Genomic DNA, 23,161 nt, shown 5'->3' on the forward strand with positions numbered 1-23,161 from the left:
CAGAAAATTGCTTATCATCCGGGGAGTTGCAGCAGTTGAGCCTGTAGACAATTTCTTTATGACCGAAGGAACATTATACATGCTCTCAGCAAGCTTTGAACAGTGAACCCCACCAATGCAGTGCTTTTTTTATTTTCTCTACAACAGGTAAACAACACAAAAACACAACACTTAATCAGATTTTTAATCCTTAGATAAAAAACGAACCAAAAACACACTACAATAAATATTATAAAAGACAAGAAAAAGAAAGGGCACACTCCGATAAAACAAAAACTAAATAGTACATTGATGATTATTCTTCTATCCAAAATAATTACCAAAAATTACTCATTACTCCCCCATCCCTCATACTGAATCAGCCATTTAATTTGTTTTATTTTTTTGTCTTATTATTACTAATCATAGTCATTTCCAACATACATGTGTAATAAAGTTTTACTGTATGCCTAAAAACATTTAAAGTTAACATACGCAGTGCTTACTTGTACGTTGATTTGAGGAATTCTGAACTGCCTGTGCAATTGCACAACTATAGATCTCTTCTAATCTAGTGCTAAAAACACAAAACTGTGTATGTGGTCTTTGACCAGGGGCACGCATGCTTTTGTCCTCTCACTTTTTCCATGCTCTTTTTTTGCAATTTATTTAATAGTTTTGTTTATGTAATAATTGAAAGTGCACTGGTGAATCATTGGAAAGAGCTGGTCAACCAAAAAGCTTTGCCTTGCAATGTCTTTCACTCAGTCTACTCCTACGTCTTCTGACTAAGTACCAGCTGTCTCTTTGGCAGAAATCAACAGAGAAGCTTGGGTGATCTTGAATTTACAGCTTTTCATCCCCAAACAAAACTTATAGGTGCTATTGCAATCCCCAGCCCACCTACCATCTTGCTTGACGATATTCTGTAGTAATGTTAGACTATCATGCTGAGCCACATTTATATCCTGTCTCATACGCCCCCACACACACGCATGGGAAAGTGAAGTCATGACCCTGGCTGGGATGTGTAGGATAACAAATTCTGTCAAACTCGATCAAAGATCTAACAGGGGGAATGAGGGTTGGGAGGGGAGGAGATTCAAATAGCTTTTCAATGACCTCAAAATGTACAGCAGAACTACTGTATATTTCAGGAAAACGTATGAAGGCACATATTTACAGTTACATGATTTTTGTTCTGCTACAGAATTTTGCGTGTATTGCCTGAGTGATAGCTCCCTTAACCCAGCAAATCAGGCCCATTTAACATATTTCAGCAGATTATGGAAAGTGCTTAAAGGACATTGCCTTGCGTGGGTGGCCTTGTAAACAAGCACTGCTCACCACATTCATTCCTCATGCTGTTGTTTTTATTTAACCTATCAGGATAAAGAATTTTTTAAATAATTCATCAGTCTTTATTCCAACACAAGATGATACAACTTTAGTCAGAGGTGAGGTCCAGTTAATTAAGAATCCACAGAGCCAGCTGGAGCATAATCAGTGAAATGCTTCTAAATTGTATCCAGGTAGACGAAAAACACAGGATTTTACTTATTAAACGCCTCCTCAAAGATTAAATTCAAGGTACTTTGCACTATTTGCACTTTCAAGCTGTATAATTAATCTGGAGGATCATCCCAGTAATTTGATTTAATTAAAAAAAAATCACACAGTAGGTAAAAAAGCATTTAATTCTATCCAAGGGTGACCTTGAAAGGCTGAGCATCTGTACCTGCATTTGTAGAAAAAGACGTGCCATTGGAAAAGCCATGCTGCTGCATATTTATCCAGTGTTTGAAGTGTTTTGGACAACAAAATAAACAGGACTTGTGATTGGGTTGCTATGTGTTAGTGCTATAATAGCGGGTTTTCAGGATCAGGCACCACTTCTACAACAAGATTAAAAATGTTCCGGAATGTTTTTTACAATTAATCCAGAACAATGGGAGAGAATTACCTTTAAAGCAAATATGATTTAAAGAGAAGAACGCACACAGGCATTGTTTCATTTATGATGTTTAGGCAAGGTGGAAAAAATGGATGAAATGTCATAACGTGCTGTCTGGATTTCCAATTGCAGGAAACCGTTGGAATTGATACTGGTACAATCACATTAATGCAAACCTTATTCATCTACAGTACTCATCAATTTCAGAATCATATTTGTGACTCTGGGACGAAATGGTGATGCAGTGGTAAGCCTTGCAGCCTCACAACACTGTGTTCAATTCCAGATCTGGAGCTCTATCTGAGTGGACGTTGTATGCTCTCCCTGTGTTTGTGTAGGTTTCCCCCTGGCTCTCTGATTTTTCCCCACTACCTAGAGACAGGTTGGTAGCTAAATTGGCTTTGGTGTGAGTGTTGTATACCTGAATGTGTACAGTATGTGCCCAGCAATGGACTGGGGTTCCATCTAGGGTGTATTTTGCTTTGTGCCATTGCTTGCCAAGATAGGCTCAGGCTCCTCTGTTACCCTGTATTGCATGAAGCAGTTTAAAATGGGTGGATGAGTCTGACACTCTCCATCTAACTAAGGGACCCCTTAAGAAAACTGAGCTTCAGATTTTCTTATCTGTTAATACTGTAAAACCCTATATACAGGGTGAAGGACTAACTCTAATGTGCTACTTAATGGTGCTGTGTAATGTTGATGGTAATCTCATGCCTTCACAACTGCTGTTTCTGCTCCAAAACTGTCTAGTTCTGGCCAAAACTCTATTTTGTTTATTTGGAGATTAGACACTGAACTTCTCAATCTTTGTAAAATCGTCACTCCACTCTCAGCCACTGAACTCTGTAGTTTCTTTCAAGTTTCTTTTTGATGGTTGCCCTCTCACTGGCTTCCCTCTCAAGTCTCCTTCTTGTTTGGCTGCCAAGTTTTGAGGAATAGCCTTTTCTAGGCAGTGTCTGGTAGTATACAGCTTCCACTTCTTGATTATTGATATTATTTGTACCCTTTTTCTAATCTATTTGTTTTTATCAGTTTCTCTCTTTCTCTTAGAATGCTCTTTATTCATTTTCATACCTTTCCTTCAGATTCACTGCCTGACCAATTTTTTGTCCAGTAAATGTAACAGTCACTTCAATGGTACACAGGCAGAGATCAATGGTAAGGCAATTATATCCTCATTAAACACAGCACTACCAGAGCAGTATATTTCTGGTTTTGACATTCTTTAAGATATCTGCTGACAAATAACTAATTTTGTCTTTAAAAAAATCTGTTTGAGTATATACGTTTACAATAAAAATACTATTTGGAAAAAATGTGTATCAGTTGTAATCCAACAATATTTGAAAACTTTTAGAGGGTTTGAATAGCTATGGCTCCTTAATATCTTTCCAATCTGCCTACTCTCTTCCACATTTATATAAAAATATAAATCAAAGTTTCTTATTACAATAGTTAGGAGAATATAATAATTTTGCCGATCAAATTCTATTCAGTATTTCAAAGGACACCTCTATCAATTTTTTTTCTGTGAGCATAAGGACAGACCTACTGTATGTGAGTTATCAAGTTATTTATTCCATTTCTGGCTGTGGATACAGTATGTCCACTGAGATCTAAAGCCGTTACATACATTATGCACTCAATGACGTCCTTGTGAAACTGTGTGTCAAACTCAAACATGCCACATATCAAGGTTAGGAAAGCACATGCTCCTGGTGTTTGAACAGCAAGAACAGAGAAGTAAAAGTCTTATAGAAACAAACACGTTTGAAGTGGAAAAGAAATGAAAACCACAAGGAAAACGCCCAGAGGATATGACAAACTCAAATCCCATGACAGCTTGCAGTTGAGGAGGTGCTGCAGGCATCTTTGAGCTGTATTAACTACGTGCTTTATGCTATTCCCCTCTGCACACAGAAAACAGCAGGGAGGTAGCCTATTGATTCTTCTGTGAATTGGCTTTATTCTGGGGTTTTCCAGATGAGGACTCTGCCAAGTAGTCAGAACCAAGAGACGGGCGGCAGTGAAGCTCACTGCTTGCTATCAAGGGACTGTATGACAGTGTAGCTCAGATGGGAGACTATAAGAAACTTAATCTTGCTCATTCCTCTGAGTTGAGATCGCTGCACAGACAGAAATAGCTCCTTAGAGGCAATGCATATGGATGAAACTTTGGTCCCGGGACCTTGCGGCACACACAGTCTTCCCTTTTTTACATTTCTCCTCGCTTCTCAGACACTAAATTAAACTAATGATTTGCTTCATTTGTAAAACATTTTATTTCAAGTCTTAAAAAGATCGGAACGGAACCTGCAGGACTCCAGCCCCCAAGGACCAGAGCTGCCCTGTTTCTGTCTGAGACTACAGTGACAGCTGGAGCATGTAGAGAGCTGTGGTGCAGGGATAATGAATGGAGTTTTAGTGAGCTGTAGGGTTTTGCACTATTAATTAAAATACTTTAAAGCAGCCACACTCAAGGCTGGATTGTTCACAGTAAGCTAGCAATTAGGGCCATCTACAGTATACTACATACACACACACCTAAATGCAACAGTTGTAATAGAGATTTGGAGTTTGGTGATGTTTAAGCCTTTGAGCCTCTGTAATGACTTGGAGCAGGATGGCCTAATGATATTCAGTTACCGCAACAATCACATGAGCTTTTGATCCAGGATCATGATTTATATTTCTGCCAGTTTATGATTTATGGAGGCAATTTATGATTAAACCATCACCATATCGACTGCCAGTCTCTTGAACCTACCGCATTAGGAGAGTAGGCATCTGTACAGCTTTGTGTCACACTGTCCCATTTGGTTCTGAGAATTCTGTTTTTCAGAACTGCGCTCAGCAGATTTCCGTCTCTGATGAAGGGAATGGAGCAGCTGTAATATCGGTCAGTTGAAGAAAGCCAAAGGATGGCATCCATGAAGCTTTACAATTGCATCTTCGGAAAATACTCACTCTCGGCATGAGTTCACCACAATAACCAGTTTGCATCACAAGAGTACATTTAAGGTGACCAAAGAGAAATGGGTAGTCAAAGAACTGTTTGATTTCTCTTTCATTTCACAAGAATACCCAATTTTGTCTTATGCATTTTAACATCTCATACATATTCTTCTGTGCAACAGACTGCAATCCTAGAAACCTTTTGGGATTTTACTGCCTTCTGGAAAAGATTGTGCTAATAAAATAATGAGCGAAATGCACACCTTGTTTAGTCAAGCTGTATTTTAAGCAACCCCTGCCCAGGTTGCAGTTTAACATTACCATTTTTCTTCTAGGAAGTGAATGTGTAACATTTTTCTTGCATTTCTTAAAAGGTGTTGGCATTCTCACAAACTACACTGCATTTATCAAGAATAATGTTTGTTTAATCCCCGTAACAACTGCTTCCAAGCAAGACTGCTTTTAGGGTAGCTTCATTTAAATATCATCCACCTAAATTCAGTTTTGATAATATGATTATGAAGCATTTATATCAGGCCATCTCTGTAATAAATTATCTATGTGGATTTTTTTTGTTTACTATGGAATGTTTCAAATCCAATCAAGCAATTCAGTTGATGTATTGTCCAGATAGGTCACAATCACTTGTGCAGCCATAAATCATGTTTTATTTGTGATGTGAAAAAATCAATTAAATCAGTTGATTGATTTTCTATTGTGGTCAATAGATTTTTTTTTATGTGTGAGGATTAAGACTAATATATGAGCTAAGAAAACCCAAGGCCTTAATCGATATTACTCTGCTTTCTTCTTTGAACTGATGACTTATTTGACTTTTTGACATGGCACACTGACACTCACCATTTGTATTGCACATCGATCTTTTTCCAAAATACCATGATCAGACTCTGTGATTGATTAAATAAACCACAGGAGCATGGAAGCAGTACTAGTAAAGAACTGAATACAGTAATTGTGTGACCCATCTTTCTGCCCTTGACCACCCTGTGACATGACTGCATTGTTTAAGACTACAGTCACGGAGATCACAAATGTAGTCCATACCAGAGCTACACAGTCCTTTCCGAGCTCTGTGCACCAGAGCTTCACTCCTTGAACTATTTTTCTAATTCAATGGTCAGATTTTTCGTTATTAAACATCTAACCCAGCTTCCTAACTCCTTCACAGGCAGTTCCCAGCACTTCTTGCAAACCAGTTTGGACACCACTATGAAGAATGCATTATTCATGAATAATAGTCCTTACTACTACATCCAACAGAACTAATTGCCTGATTCTACACTACCATAGAGTATGTCACCTCATTTTTATATACTCATTTATTTTGACAAAGATGAAAGTGCCCATTGGAAATCAACCTACACAAATGTAGTGAAATTAAACAATCAAGCTAGCTGCTAACAAATGATAATATATGGGTGGGGGTAGTCTCTGATGGCCACTGTATCACCAAAAGTGATTTATCTCAAGATTAGCGAAAAGAGCCAAGTTTTGTTTTCCTTTGAGAAGGCATCAATAAAGTTAATTTGTTTTAGCTACCAACAAAGTTGCAGCTCAGGTTCATTTGACTGCTGTAGGACAACTTCTGAGTGACTGATGCACAAACATGAAAACAGATTAATCAGATTTGTTTGTCACAGGAATCTGCGCAACAAGGGAATACACAACCCTGAAGTCAGAGAAGCCTGGTTTCTACACTTAACAGTGCTCAAAGTGCTATAGAGACCAAAAGCAGAACAGTTTAAATCTCTTTCCCTGAATAACATCTCATCAGCCTTCCAGCAACCTAATCATAACAGCTATGAATTGGTTGACTAGAAATGAAATGACATTTTTGCACTTGAGGGTTGTAACATGAGGCACAGACTAATAAATTATTAAATTATAAATTCTATTAATATTTGGGGCTTCCCAACTTATTCCCTTTTAGACATTTTACATGGCATATAATATAAAACCCAGTTAGTGTTATTTGGAAGGTTAGATTCCCTGCATTTTCCTTGGGTTATAAACCCATACATTGGTTCAGTACTAATGATGGGTGAGAGGAAAAGTATCTTAACACTTAAGTAACAGCATATTTTTACAGATTACATTATTTTCTCTTTCTTTTGTGTTTTTATAAATATTTCTATTTATACAGTATACAGAGCTGAAATTCCTGTAGCTGCAGCATGCTTGCACAAAATTAATGTGGTTAATCGGAAACAAATAGTGCTAGCTTTCTAGTTACCATGTATCTGATCCCTGTACTCTCATCAATGACTGCTATTGAAAACAACACACAGATTGCAAATGAATGTAAAGGCAGGCAAACTATTTGTAATTATGTTTTCAGCAGGGTCTTCTCCAATCTTAATTGACATCTTGCAGGTTAAAATCTGTAAGATAATAAATGCCCTTTAAAAACAGTGTCTGTCTCACTGTTTGAGATGTCACTGAATTTTGAAGAAACTTAAACCACCAAATAATAAAAAGACTACTTTCACGGTACTACCGACTTTTATCTTCTAGGTTTCTGAATAACACTTGTCCGTGGAATGGCAATGAAACATAATCCAATATGAGTCACTCACACACAGCCTGTTATGTTTGTAGGCTCTGTCGTTCTTTGAAAGCCTAGAATGGACACCGCAACAAAACTGCAAAAAATGCCCTTTGGTTTCATTATTTTGCCTTCAAACAGCTGCAGAATTAGTAAAATGGCACAATGTCATTTTTCACATTCATGAAGAATGCAGAATGGTTTACTTCTTCAGAGCAATGGAGATCTTCTTAACAAATTGATTATTTATTTAACTGTAATGTAGTATTATTTCTGATATTGGGTCAAGTCATAGTCTAAGAAAGTTGTTGATTACTGATGAATAAAACTGGCCCAGAACAGTAAAATGATTTCCAGTTATCGCTGTATGGGTTGACAGACTATTTTACAAAATTTTTCTTTTAAATTTTTTCGGGCCACATGACTGCGGTGTGCACAGTTATAACAACAACAGCAACAAAAAGAAAATTGAATTCCCTGTTCTGACAGTGTTTAAAAAAACACAAAAACCTTAATAATTCATAATTTCATCTTTGTGATTGAAGTGACTCTAGTGGGTGTCCAACTGCTTGGGAACCTATCAAGAATGGAGGTTTGTTAAACGGTGGGACTTCAAAATTACTTGTCAACTGCAGGGGTCAAAATCACAGGATCCACAGGGATGTAAAGGGTGGGAAAAGCAGAGAACTGATAGATATGTTATGCAGCAGGGATCCAAATCATTACAGGTACCCAGTGGTTACCGGAAAACTAACAAAGGTAATGGAAATGCAACTTAGGCGAAATGAAACATAACAGCTATTTGACTGAAAATGGAGTTGTGCTATACAGTAAGTCATGCACATTCAAATCTCAGGCAGAAACAAGAAGGAGATAACTTGAAGCCCAATTTAACAGAAACCAATTCAGTATTTATTAATAATTTAGAATTGCATTTTTAAAAATGCTACATAATTTGAAAATGGGGTATCAAAATAGCCAAATGAAAGATTTGAACAGCTTGACATTCTAGTGTTAAAACATTTGCAGTCTTGTAAGATTCTGTTGAGGTCATTTACTGTACTTGTCCATCCCTCAGGGCTGTGTGAGATGGGGTGGGGAACCATGTGTAACAACACACTGGGGCTTGCTGGGTACCTGTGAACTATGAGTAAGTATTACACCATTGCTACAATTAATTATAATTATTGTATAGCATCCTGGGCTTCACAGCTGCAAAATGGTAAATGGTTATAATAGCAAGCCAAGTGGACACTTCTCCATCATTTCAGCAGTGTGGAGCAACTTAAATTCTATCAGGAGTATCAGTGCCTGTGGACAGGATAGAGTTAACAAAACACACTGAGCCCTGAGCCCGCTTCCATACTGGGAGAATGACACATTTGAAAACAAGAGATCAGACTAATGTTAAACAATTAGAAAGTGAATTCTTAATTGTTACTATGCTTTTTCTCAATGCTACCAATGCATGTGACAAAATGAGCTTCCCCGTACATCTGCTTTGGTTTATAGATTAACAATACTTTAATATTGAAAACCCAGGTATTGTTAGGAGCTCAAAAGTGATCATGGCATTTCTCCCTTCCCTAATGAAATGACCAGCAGTTACTCCTGAGTGCTACGCAGTGAAGAAACAAACATAAAATTCAGCCAGAAACTCTCGAACACTTAAAATGCATAGAATCTTGTAGAAGTGATTTGACCACAAATCCAAATGTTTTGATTACAAAATATAGTATCTGGGCTATCTCGAACTCAGTCACACATTTTGCAGTGGTTGTAAACATTTTGGAATTTTACAACAAATGATCTCATTGTATGACTGCCTTATTAAACAATCCTGAATATATTTGACATGGGGGGAACATTAAGCATTCAAGGGTACCCAAATTTAATCATCCATGGTTCTAAGCAAAGGTTAAGGCAGTACATATGCCATATTCAAATGCTCATTGTTGCAAGAAAGTAGAAAACATGGTCATGTTTTAGGTTATTCAAGCACAACTTTTATTATGCATGGCATCTAAGTGGGCTAAAGCCTATTATTGTCTCTAACAGTGGGGAAAAATAATTCTTTCCAAATGTACACAGATTCAATCTAATGTAACAAATCTGAGTAAGATTACCTTGCTGTCTGTAAGTGTATAATCATTAAAATCAATTTAATAAGAAATCTACATAATCCAATTACAAGACATTTTAAAATACACTGTCTTTCCAGCTATTTCTGAATATAGGGCTCAGTCTCCACCATATGCAACATCACATCATATTGCTTTCCTGGGGATACTAAAAGAAAATTGACTTCAAGAAATGGACTGGCTATTATAAAAACAAACAATTTAATTGTTATTGGTTTTTATGAGTGTACCATACTTTTTAATGAAACATAGTGCACATGGTAAATAGCATTTAGTGTCATGATTTCCCTTCTGAAATGTATTTATGATAAAGAATTTAAATCAGACCAGATGCTGTAAAGCAATGGATAAAGGCAAGACCATTTTAGCAGGACTACATATCTAGGAAAATACTGTATGAATGCATAGATGTAGCACATACACTTGTGTAAATACTATACCAACTGAACTTGAGAGACTAATGCTAGGATCCAGCAGAATCTATTATAGTACTACATCCATACCAAGGCGTCTCAAATCCATGAGAAATAAATGGTATCTGGTACCTTATAAAGCTTCTAGCATCTTGTGGACATATGTCACAGGCACCATCGAGCTGTTTCAGTTCAGCTGTTTTTCTGGAGGCAATGTACAGTCAAATATGTGAACCATGCACATTACTGTCATTATTAGCAGAGTTTTTATTAACAATGGGTAGAAGTACTGTAGCATCATTATAATTTACAGTTTTCAAAGTGGCAGCTACCATAAACCATGACTGGTACTGTAATGCTGGTTCCAGACTATACAGATGTTCTTCCCAGACTTGGATATCCAATCTGTGTGTGCTTCTGTCTGGGGTGTGTGTTACTCTCCATGTGAAACACTGTTACTCACTAATAAACTTTTTTTAAATTAGTAGATGATTAATATATTTTTTTTTTTGCTATATTTAGTCTAGTTTATTGGATGCTGGTAAATCCTAGAAAACAGAAGAATTTTTCCTATGCTCAGACAGACAGTTGCCAATACTGTACTTATGTCAATGACTCCTTAGATCTAGTTTTGCTGTATGCCCACATTGGTGTTCATAGTGTTCTCTCTGATGGATGAAACACACAGATAACTGTTGATTTGGGCTTTTTTTATCTGATTTTGGCAAGGCACTACAATATAAATTCTCCATCTGGCACATGAAGACTTGCATACAGGAATGGGTTCTGAAATCTCAAGAGAAGGTGGGTATACCTAGCCAACTGCTAATCACATCAAATCTACTCAGCGATGCATCATCAGCCTGCTTGTTGGATATACAGTATCACAAGGCACTATTGGGCTCTTCAGCACAGCAGATAGAATGTGTCTTGGGCCTTCCAATGAACTTACATAACCTGGGACCTGCAGTGACACTGGCATCTTGTCAATTAAACTCAACAGCCTGGGTCTCTCGAGAGCCTTCTAGCTTCAATACGATAAGCTGTCAGCTGCATTATCTGTGCATCACACCTGTTTCTACTTTTAACTACTTGGACAGTAATAATCAAACATTAAGGCTACAGTACATCCTAGAGGTATTGTACACTACAGTAAATACATTATGTCTCTAATACCACTGACTTGCTTTTGCAAACGTGCACAAAGACTGCAACAATTGAATACAAACTGCATGCATTCAGTTCAATAATCACTGCAGAAAAACAGAACTAATGTGTTCATTTTTTCTTAAATTGATACTGTACAGGAGTGATTCAATATTATTGTAATATTTGTAATAGTCTTATGCTATTAAAGTTCTTACAGTTGAAATTCAGGACTTTCATTGGAGTGAATAAAACACATATTTCAAACTTATTGAAGACCATGCACACTGACATAATGTGTAGGAAAGAGTAATGATGAAAACAGCTCCTCAGCAAGCCTTCAGCCAATGTCATTAATGATCAGAATACAAATGATGCAAGCGTATGTGGCACCATATGAAAAGCAAAGTATAATGATAGTAAAATGATAAATTATTTATTCAAATGTCTTTACATAAGAAAGAGGTATAACAGAACACAATATAAGCACAGTAAACCTGCCAGAAAGATGTGCAAATTTATCATGGCAAACTTTCAGGGAAAACTTTCCACTTACCAACAGAAGTAACCAAATAAGATGCAGGATCCAAACTCAAGGTGCCAGTAGTAGAGTTTAGCCACTGATTGCACCAACTAGTTTAAAACACACTCTGAAAGTCTAATCACGTCTAAGGACTAGGTTACATCATATGAACAGTACCTCAAAGAGAATCCACCCAAAGTCATTATTTGGTGCTATTTTTTCCATCTCAGTTCATTAAAAGGTCAGTCTAGTTGCAGTCAATAAAATCCTTAAGACTATATTTCTATATTATTTAAATGGAAAGAAAAGTCTGTAGGCTTTTAATTCCAATTAAATATAATTATACAGTGTTATTGCTCTACGTTGTATAGAGCACACTTTTGATGAATGACAGATGTTGGAACAAATCACATCAACCAACGTTCTCCAGTCTGAGAACGCAGTGCCCTTTCCAATGTTCTTAAAGAAGGCACAGTCATAACGTTGGATATAACTAGGGGAACAAAATCAATATCAATCATAATGACACAAATGAAAAGGATCACCATTATGTGAACAGTGTGACATGGGTGCAACATGTGTTATTATATCACTAGTTTTGTTCTAAATGTCTCAGGATTACCTGTTTGAAAAGATAGGTTAATTGAACAGTAGGGGGAACAATAGCTAAGTGAGACCAGGAGTGGTCCCTTCTATGTATAGTATGCCCGTTCATCATGCTAGCAGCTAGGTACTTAGGAACACTGTAGAAGCAGTACAACCAATGAAAGCTCAGCATCTCTCTGTTCTCTACTCCATGCTGCTTTTTGCTTGGAGGGCTGCAGAACTTTGCGTAAACAGAGACATACAGTAGCTCTTCAGTCTTTCCCCATTGGAAATCAGGACTTGCCCTGAAGGGGCTTAGCTTGTTAAAGTGAATGGGTTTATTTTAAACATAGCTGTAGGAAGAGGGCTTTCAATGGGGGAGGGCTATGGATTATGCTGTGAGCCAGTTGTGTTCATTTCCTGAAGCTCTGAAGCGCTTACACAATTCTCAGAGTTTCATCTGCAAATGTTCTGTAATGGCTTCTCTGTACAAAAGAGTGCATACAGTACCTCAAACACTCCTCTGTCAAACAATCATGGCTTTACCCGCTTTTGAAATGTTGTAGCTCACACCCACATTTGGAGGTCATAAAAAATCTGAATGTGGTACCAAATTAATAATTCAATTTGGTACCGCATTCATATTTCCACTATGAATTATTTAGACCAACAATTAATCATTTCTGTAGTTACACTATATACGGTACATTCATTCCTCAGTGGCACGGATGTGGTCTTCCCTCTCAAGAGTATGGTTGTTAATTGATGTCTACATCTGACAACTTAAAATTCAGATACTGTTTACCATTTTATAGCTCCTGCCATAACCTGCAGTTAATTGCACTTTTTGTAGTATACTGTATATCTAAAATAATTTAACATTTTGCCAGGTCAGGTATTACATTTTCAGAGAAAACATCTGGAATGTGCCTCCAAAACATTCGACAGCACGCACTGACCAGTTACTATTCTTTTCAATGACAGTATATATTCATAATGTTGAGGTTATCACTAGATTTCTAACAGGCCAGAAATTTCACTTAATTTCACATAAGACACCCACTGGCACTACTAAAATTCTGTAACTTTATTATAACCTTCAAGTTAGCTTTGATTTTTTTTTTTACATAACGGGGTTCAAACAACAAGCAACAAAATAAAAAAAACATCATCATAAAATAATAAATCACGCTCATTTAATAATTTTAACGATGCCCTCCTCGCATCGGCCCCCAATCGTACTGTACCTAAACTAACCAAGCCCTTGCAAGAAATCCGTTTATGATCGTTTCCGACAACAGTACATAAATAAGTTTCAAATTCAGTATCTAGCAGTTGGTGTTGCGTCTCATCTGAAAAATCAATTACATCTGAAACACCTGGGCTGTACCTGAGCTATCGGCTGTTGCAGAAAGCTCTCTGATAACCGGATTGGGTCTCTTCATTAGTGCCGTCAAGTCTCATTCCTCTTGAGGGGAGACAGCACCATGCGACAGATAATCATTTTATTTTCAAAAGCGAATGCAGGAACGTGATAGAACGCAAAAGCACAAAGGATCGGGATTGTCTCCTTATACACGGTTACGTGAAATCCTCTTGTCCCTCGTTACATTTTAGGATTGTCTAAACCCCAGTATAAAGGGTGCATTGATAAACTTACTGGGTAAACGTCGCTGCGGGAAAACAGCAAGAGGCAACAATTGTTCGCGCTCTGCAGAGTCCGAAAAAAATCTAAAAGGAAACGGGCTGCTTTTCATAATCAAACTCAAAACTCCCGTTTTCCATTCTAAAATAAAATCACACTAAAGTTGTATTGCTTCAGGGGGGAAATGGTACTCTATGTCATTCACCTGTTCTATAACCCTGTAACTTACTGCTTTGCACGCATCACACGAGAGATCCACGTACCCTGGACAGTTCCCATCATTACAGCTGGCTTTAACTGATTTTTATGTGTCTATACATTTCAACAAACTGTTGAAAATGAAGACAGCTGGGCAGCGATATTTTGCCGGATGAGATCACAAGACGCAACGTCGTTTCCAGCTTGTTTTTTTTTATGGATGTAAAAAGAAAGTTGGCGACAGATGTACAGAATGCAGAAATTACAGATACGAAATATGTATCAACGGTGTAAGAGCGCACCCAACATATTAGTTGTGCCAGGTGGTCAGTCCGCTTTCTGAAAGACACTTTAAAGACCCTGGAACGCAGGCATTCGGATGTAGGCATCTCTCAAATTTCGAAAATAGTCATATATGTTTATCTACTTTTAATTATATAATTTTCGCTGCAAAATATTAACAACTCTACTAAAAACAATTCACGGAGACTCACATAACAGGAATATAAATGCTCAACACCGAAGTGTTCGACTTACCTACAGCTAAATCCAGTAGATCTGCGCACAGAAGGAAACACAAAGAAAAAACGGTCATCTTTCCCTTATTTTGCAATAAATCCCAAACTCCATCTGTTTTTAGAGGCTCTCCATTTCTCGGCTGCGTGTCCCCCACCATTCCAAAGGTATGAGCTCGGGTGGACCCCACAGACTGCTCATGGTGCAAATCAGATTTCGGGGAGGAAAATATGAACAGATCAAAATAATAACACAGAACACAATAAATGAAAAAAAGAAATGCAAACTCCCGCAGAATGAAAAAAAAAACGCGTTTCTTAAAATAAAAACGTGTTTCTGCCACAGCCTCTGCTTTCCGATGCTGCAGCGGCGAAGGATTAAAACCACAGATACAGATTTGGATGAAAATCTACACCGCACTCAATGCTCATCCTCTCTCTCTCCCTCGCTCAGACATAGACACACACACACACATGCTCACTCGCTCTTTATTTTACAGAATTTTCCTTAATCCCACTCTGGCTTCCAAACCATTCCCCTCTATTTCTGTCCACTAAGCCGATTTATTTCTGCTGGTTTTTTCCCACCCCCCGGAGAAAAAGGTTTTTTAGATTATTAACCTCCTGCATGCTGAAGCGCACTGCCCCATGTTAACCATAACCAACTAAACCTGGAGAGTTTCAACGCGGGAGCATTTGGCGGCTGTGAACAGTGTCGCTGTTCTTTCAGCTTTCGGGGCAGACAAAATCCTTAAATAAACAAAGTACACAGAGACATATTAAGTTCTGTCTGCCGTTTATTTGGTGGTTTTAGAATGCGAAACGAGACCAATGCCACCGTAACAGTGCCAGGCTGATGATCAGTGGCGTGCACGTAGCAAACCACAGTCCAGTCTGAGAGCATGTACAGTAATTACTTTAAACCGGCTAATTAACAAGAAACGTCTTGTCCACTCTTATCTTGAAAGTCATATATTTTAAAAACAATGGCATACATTGTATACAGCAATACCAGTGTCCTTACACTGGTCGTGCCATTCTCCACGATTATAAATACAACAAATGTTTTGCTAATCAAGTGTGTTCTCTTTTTTTTTTACTTCACCACCATACAGCACCTTTCACCGATCTTATATCAGATGTTGTATCCTCCAACGTAACGCACGTTCTGTAGAGACTAACCTTAAGACTTTTGTGTAATTCTACTCATGATGTTTCTCTCAGAACATGAACAAAACCTAACGCGTGACGCAACCGTCGTGCGTAACCACATCTGTCCAGCGGAGCAGCACCTGTACAACATGGCTTTTAATTGCATTCCAAACGTGCCCGTGCGTATTGGACACATGATAATAATCCTCCTTTATTACATAAAGAATCATTAAATAATGCTAGATATCACACTAAATCAGGTAAGAACGAAATGTAGTCCCTAAGAAATGTCTGGGTGAAAAGAGTCTAGCTAACATGTTGGTTGTGAAGGAGAAAACAGGCATCAAGAACTGACCTGATTCTCTCGCTGCACATTCCGTGCATTCTCCTACTTTTTGAAAGTACCTGAGCTACGCATGTGATAAACCCAAACTGCTAGGTTTTGAGTACCAGAGACAGGAGTATATTTAGCAGGAGACGCGTTCCGCCACTACATGATATTAAACTTTTACAGGTGTTTAGAATGAGTACACTTAAACTTAAACGATAGATTAAGTGCAATTAAACTGGTAAACTGGAATCTATACATATGAAAAATGTTACCGAGAGCAGAAATTAACTTAAAACGACCCGTCCACATTAATAATAATAATAATAATAATAATAATAATAATAATAATAATAATAATAATAATAAATACAAACGCTCACAACCGTTTCGGTTAAAGGATCCCTGTAGTCTATTACACAGGCGATCAACCCAATACTACAGTCCCTGCAATGAGTTGTATACCTTGTTCTATCTCCGGTTTAAATGATCTTCTTGAGCACATTTTTACAGAACTGATTGGCATTGATTCTCTCACATATTTTAACCACAGAGCAATTAAAAGCACTGTAAAATTAGTGTGACGTCAGTCCTGCAATTTCTGGGTGAATAGTCGTAAGGTGCTACAGTACTGTATATTTTGTAAAAGAGAAAAACAAATTCTACACACTCTTGACCCTGCTTTATGTAGTATTCTGCACGTTTGCACTTTTGATGGACTTTTTAACATGTTTGAAACTGAAAACAATTACCTTAGTAGAACCTCCAAAACACTTGTAGAGCATGACAGTGACTATTTTATGTTCTGGAGGTTCTACTAAGGTAACTGTAAATCTTTGGTAAATCCAGGATTTGTGCTATGGTTCCAAATCATCCCCAGTGTCTTGTAAGTCTTGTTCATTTTTTTCTGTGTATTGGTCTGACACTTTTGCTTCTTGTCATCTACAGCCGCCTTCTTTTTTGTGATTTGTCTCCATTAAGGCCCAGGCTGGCTCTATGAAGGGGCATTCATATGCCATTGCGTTTTCTATAACAGAGGTGCAGGGTTGTACACAATATTGATGTAAACTATTCAGCCATTGGCCATGGACTGTATCGTATGACATTGCAATATAATTGCACTGACAGGATTGTGTTTTATACAGTGTCACAGGTAATTGGATGTTTTTGTTTTTCTGTACTTCCCAAAGGCTTTCAAAATTCCATCAGCTTTATCAATCTGCTTCCTAATTTCTATTTTAGCTTTGCTGGAAATAAATGATACCACTCACCAAGCAAGAAAACAAATATTGTAAACAACATAAAATGTCACTTGAGTTCTAATTGCGTTCCAGGTTAGAAGGTACACGTAGGAAATCAACTACAGTATATTGTGCTCCATTATTTGTCCCTACCCATTGTCACCCTTCTTTAGAAAGGCCATGTTTATTACCTTATTACCCACCACCACCACTTCAAACACACACACCTCATCTTTCATCTTCCCAAAGGCCACAATGGTGGAATAAGAAGCACTCTAAGTACAGAGAGACCAAAAAAGCAACATGACAGGACCCTGCAGTGTTGAACGAGTTAATTCGCTTTGAAAAGCAGCATTTCGCAGAGCTAGGAGGGAGAGAGGAAACGTACTTAAGAAATCCGCCTTTTATTTTCTCTCAGCATTACTGAATAAGGCCCTGCTACTGCAGTTAGCAGCTTTTGTTGTCTCTTTGCAAAGTTATTTTAATCAGGATGTCTGTGAGCTCCACTCTGTTATGAATCCCTAGTGAGGGGGAAAGGGGAGGGGATCGGCGGGGCACTAACTGGATTGAGAACATTTACCGGCTGATTGAGTACACGGAGTGCAACATAAAGGCTGAGAAACATGAAAAAGCACCTTGCAGATACTGCAAACATAAAATTGACATGAAATGTAACATGAAATTGAAAAGCACAGAGAAAATACAAAGCTATATTTAACATCTCCATCTTGATGCTGGTGACAGTAGTTGTTACCATAGCTGCCATTCTGTAGTATTTCTGTTCTCTGCATGGTTATATCATTTTTATGGGAACATTTAGGCTCACTTTTATCACTCTGTGGCTGGTGTATCACGCTGGCACAGTCTGCAGATGTAGAAATGTGAGCAACTGCTCCTTAAGTGTTTTATAGAAAAGTTCATTTACGAATTGGATATGATGTGTGCAAAGATTGGACTTCCTGAGATTTTGAAACAGGTGCTTGGTTTGTCTGCATCTAGTGTTGGAAGTTCAGAGTGATTTCATGATGTTCTGGTGTCTGACTGGGAGATCAGTACTTACAGAGCCGTCAGCTTCTGGCACAGTGACACTGCACCCAAGAGAAAAAATCATTAAGAACAGCATATTCTGCAGGCAAACTGTTCAGAACCATTCTGAATGAATGTTGGTGGAAATTAATCTGGATAGATATTGCATATGTATCAGCAAGCGATATTCAGCATTCTTTAATACATAATGTATCACCGTTCCACACAGTAAGAGTAAATCATGGGCCTTGTTGGAGGTAAAGGAAAAAGAAATACTGTACAGCAGCTTCCCAGATCTTTCCCAGGGGTGAAAAATCTTCAGAATCTTTGGACCATGAGCTCCTTTCCTTCCACAAAACTGGACAATGTTCACATGTTCATTATGTATGTATTCATTTTAAAGAATTACAGCACGCTTATCTGTGATGAATGTGTAATTATGACTTATATATCTAGAGTATAGGTTTATGTAGATATAAATCTGAGTCCTGGGGCCCTATATAACCTCTTCTTTTACTTGAAGGGCCAAAATAGTCTGACTCAGGATAAAATTCCCTTGCCCATATTGTGCATAATATCCTGGGCACAGGGATTTTGTAGTCATACTTGTTTCATTTTTGAGTTTTTGGGTTATGTTTCATTCATCTGATTTGTTTTTTTTTGCATGCACTTCTTACAGCACTGCAAAAACACTTCCTAAAAATTGTCCTAAGCAATTGAAATAAAAGTTTAACCCTTTGGGGAAATGGATTTGATCTGCTTGTGATGTTTTACAGATTTTCACAACATAATACAATGCTAATTTTCTCCTCATTTTTTTAGTATCAGTTTAATTTACATTCAGTTAAATGTTTTAAACTTTACCTTGTAAGAGGTTTGGAAAACTATCAATGTAAAGACTAGTTTGTGACTACCAGTGTTCTGTATTACATTCTTAGAATGCTCATATTACTCCATGTGATCATTAATCTAAAATCACAGTCTTAATACCTATCAGAAATCAATGGGCCCATACACACAGTAATAAATCAAGTGAAATGCACTTTCACTCGGATGACTGGTATTTGTAGCCAAATTCCCAAAAATGTAACTGTAACTACACACGTTACCAAATAAATTTTGGTAAATGGATCTTTATTTCACGCTGCATCTTATTATCACAGAAATATCACTCTCAGACCACTATTATAACATTAATAAGTAACTGTCTGATTTAAAATAATAACCAATGAATATGCTACAGTATAATATTTAATTATTATGATTAAAACCGATAGTTTTAAGAGTACGTAAGCAATGCATTATACAGTATACTACAAAAACTGTAATACACTGACAGACTTTTTTACCAGTTATAAATAATGTGCAATAAACATGAGTGTAATTTTCAAATAAAAGTAAGCACCATGGATTCAAGACCAGTTTATCTAACTGTACCCTGAGACTCAGTTTTGAGAAGGAGCAGATATTATTTTAACCTGTTCTTGTGCTCTGTCTTATATGACTGCAGGTACGTTGTTGGGAAGAAATTTATCAAATACTTTCCTTATCCCATCTCTTCTCGTCTTACTTCTGAACTTCATTTTCTCTTATTCCTGCTTTAACTGCTCTAGGTATTTAGTGATGTGTAGGCAGAGGTTGGCAATGACTCTCTACCAGATGCAATCCTAAAAATATGACCGTGTTTCTGCTGCAGAGATCCAGATACTTATATCACACAAACCTGAATGAGGGAACCTGTGAAACAAAGGAATTGCTTCAATGTTGATGATTACTAACCCCTCTTAATTTTTTTAAAACCTTAAAAAAAGATTTTAGCAATGAACGTGAGATCAATTAGTCAAACAAATCTAGGTTAATCCTAGACTGATCTAGAGTACTGGGGACTTGGTATGAGAGCAACCACATAAACAAGAATTAAGGAATTGTATGTTTTGATTAAGAAAGGACTCTGGGAATGAGTGACCCAAAGTAATCAGTAGTTCATGTCAATTTCATTTCACACTCAATGGACATTTCCCCGTCAAGACATCACAAAAACTATGTAGTGTATAAAAGCATTTCCCATTCAATGTCTCATCCTCCAGCTCCACGAGTGCAACCACTCCCCATTCCCCTCACAAACTTAATCCATTCTTCTTCCTAACCTGTTCTTCTAGTATTTCATATCCATAATTCCCTGTTTAGTAAATGCCAGAGTCAAATATACAGTACATATCACAAAAGCAGGACTTATTTAATTTTGAATTCTGGACTCCACCCTGAAGCTGATCTGATTCATCGAGGAAATAATGCAAAACGCAGCTCTACTATAATTACCACCAGCTATTCTGTGAATACTGTAACAATTTATTTTCATGGCAATCATGGCAAATTAACACATGGAAGCATATGGAGAGAACAGTGCAGCAGTATGAGGCTTTTTACTGTTGACATAGCGTAAACAAGCATGACTTTTTTGACAAGGATGGCCGCAGGAAGATAGTGCAAGCTCTAGGGAGATCCCTATTAAAGTGTGTCAATTGCATACCCCTGACATCAAGCATGAAAGGGAGTCCCTGCACACGAACGTACTGTACTTATGACCCCTTTGCGCTCATCATTGAAAGTACATAGAGCCTCAGACTGCTATTCACTGGCTTGACAGAGCTGCTGTTCCAGATCTTCAATGTTAAGCAGTAAGGGAGACTAGACTTTTATTTTCGCTTATTTGTAATTTGTGAACATTTCTTAAAGACAGAGCTTGTACATGTTTCTGATCACTATATTTCATGAATAACAGGCAAAACGCAAGCTATAGAAACCTACTACTATATGTGCTTTATTGTTATTGCATTTCCTTTTGACGATCTCAGTTAAATTAATCTGAAATCTTAAACTGATTTCCCATTCACTTCTGGCCAGGAGATGTTTTATGTATTTAACTTTCTGTTTCAATTAGAACATAATGCTATGTAGCGGAGAACATAGATTTTGTGAGGTCTGAATAAGGCTGGGTGTGGTCCATGCTGGGGGAACTCCAAGGAAATCCAGCTTGCTGATGTTAGCAGTGTTTGGGAACAAATAGATTACAATATTCCCACTGGACCTGAATTTCCAAACCAATGCCCCAGAATCATGAAGAGGAATAATGTAGCATAGGAGGTGCTGTTCTTCAAATGAGACATTAAACTCAGACCCTACCTAGTCACTAAAGATCCCATGGTACTGTTCATAAGGGTACCATGAGGTGCTTTCATAAGAGCAGAGGTGATTAATCCAGTGTCCTCGATAAATGTGACCCTGGGGTTGTACAATCTGGTTTTCCTAACGTGCCCACTTAATTCAACAGGTAAAGCATTTTTTACTTCACCTGATCTGCTGTGTAGTGGAACGGATTGAGTATAATGGCTGCTGCACTTCAGTTGTGAATGAAGTTTGTCCTCTCCTATACTGTATGTGAAGTAGTTTGAAATCATTTGGCACTGAAATTCCTACAGACAATTATTATTAATCCTGGAGTACCATGGTGTACCTAGGTTTTTTAGGACTCTAAAGCATCAGTGCCTGAAGAGCTGGGAGAAGCTGCTACATTGTTTGAATTAAGCCAATAATTAGTCGATTTAGCCCAATAAGAGCCAAGATGGACAGAAGACAGAAGTAAACAGAAGTAAAGTGTTTATTGTTTTCTGTACAATGTTTCAGTTTTTAGTTCATGTAACCACTTGGCTTTTGGGTTGTTCAATTTATTTTATCTCATTGTACCAGCAGGATTGCTCTTTGTTCTTACACATAATGTAAATCGTATACATTATAAATTGCCCTGAATAAGGACACATGCTAAGCATATAAAAACATCCTTCTGAGCCTCAGTTCACTTTTTTAATCATGAAATGAAGGATTGCCTCTGGTCAGACACCCTGAACTTGAACAAGTCACTCTGAGAACAGACACCTTGAAGGATTTGGATTTAATATACTGTAACTAACTGAACTGAGAATTACATTGAATACTAAATTATGCAACAGCTAAGAAAATGCAGACAGACAACAGGGCTCCGTATTGCAGTGTATTTAGAAAGCTTATATACAGTATATAAAGAGTTCTTATGAAAACTTTTCTTGGATAAGGTATATACTATAGATACTGTATGTAGGACCTGCGTATCTTGCTAAAATTCTGAAAAGGAGGTACAGTACGTAACAACAAAACTAAATTGGTATAATTTAAGCTATAATTTTCTAAAAGGCTGTGTGATTTATTTAGAATTAGCTATAAAAATGGTGCATCATCAACGTAGAATCTGAAATGAAATCTTTCCATTACCTAAAGATTATGGAAACTAACTTTAAAGAAAAAAAAATAGAATAAATGCTCTCAACAGCTATTTCTTTTCAGAGTAAATTGTGTTTCAATGATGGATGTGCTTGAAAAATTGGATCAATCACATCTTAATGTAAGTTACTGGCATTTTCCAACTCTTGCTTCAATTCCAGGCTGTGCCCAGCTAATTTTCTAAATATCATTGATTAGCGTGTGGAAATGTGATAATCAAAGCCGCGATGCACTTAGTACTAGGTATACTTAAAATGAAAATGGATGTAAAATTGAATTTATATTTCTCTTCCATTTACTATTGTTATAGATGTAATTTAGTTTTTTTTTTCATTATAGAGTGAAATTCACATGGCTTTTTTCAATAAAATGCACTTACAGTACTATAGTGTTTGGGCAAGAAAAAAGCCACTATACTGTACCACACAACAAGTAATACACAGCAAGTCCTTGCCCTGATGAATAACCCAGAAGTTT

General features: G+C 37.3%; 1 protein-coding gene across 1 annotated transcript in view; it reads right to left on the minus strand.

The window, feature by feature from the left end:
* The window catches only part of igsf21a (immunoglobin superfamily, member 21a), a 220,161-nt gene extending 204,978 nt beyond the window's left edge, over positions 1-15,183 (minus strand). The window contains exon 1 of the mRNA XM_006641924.3: positions 14,646-15,183. Coding sequence (XP_006641987.1) covers positions 14,646-14,784 — 139 coding nt within the window. The 5' untranslated portion in view covers positions 14,785-15,183. The remainder of the gene's footprint in view (positions 1-14,645) is intronic.
* Positions 15,184-23,161: the final 7,978 nt, after the last annotated feature.

This window comes from Lepisosteus oculatus, chromosome 25, assembly GCF_040954835.1.
Source record: "Lepisosteus oculatus isolate fLepOcu1 chromosome 25, fLepOcu1.hap2, whole genome shotgun sequence".
NCBI lineage: Eukaryota > Metazoa > Chordata > Actinopteri > Semionotiformes > Lepisosteidae > Lepisosteus > Lepisosteus oculatus.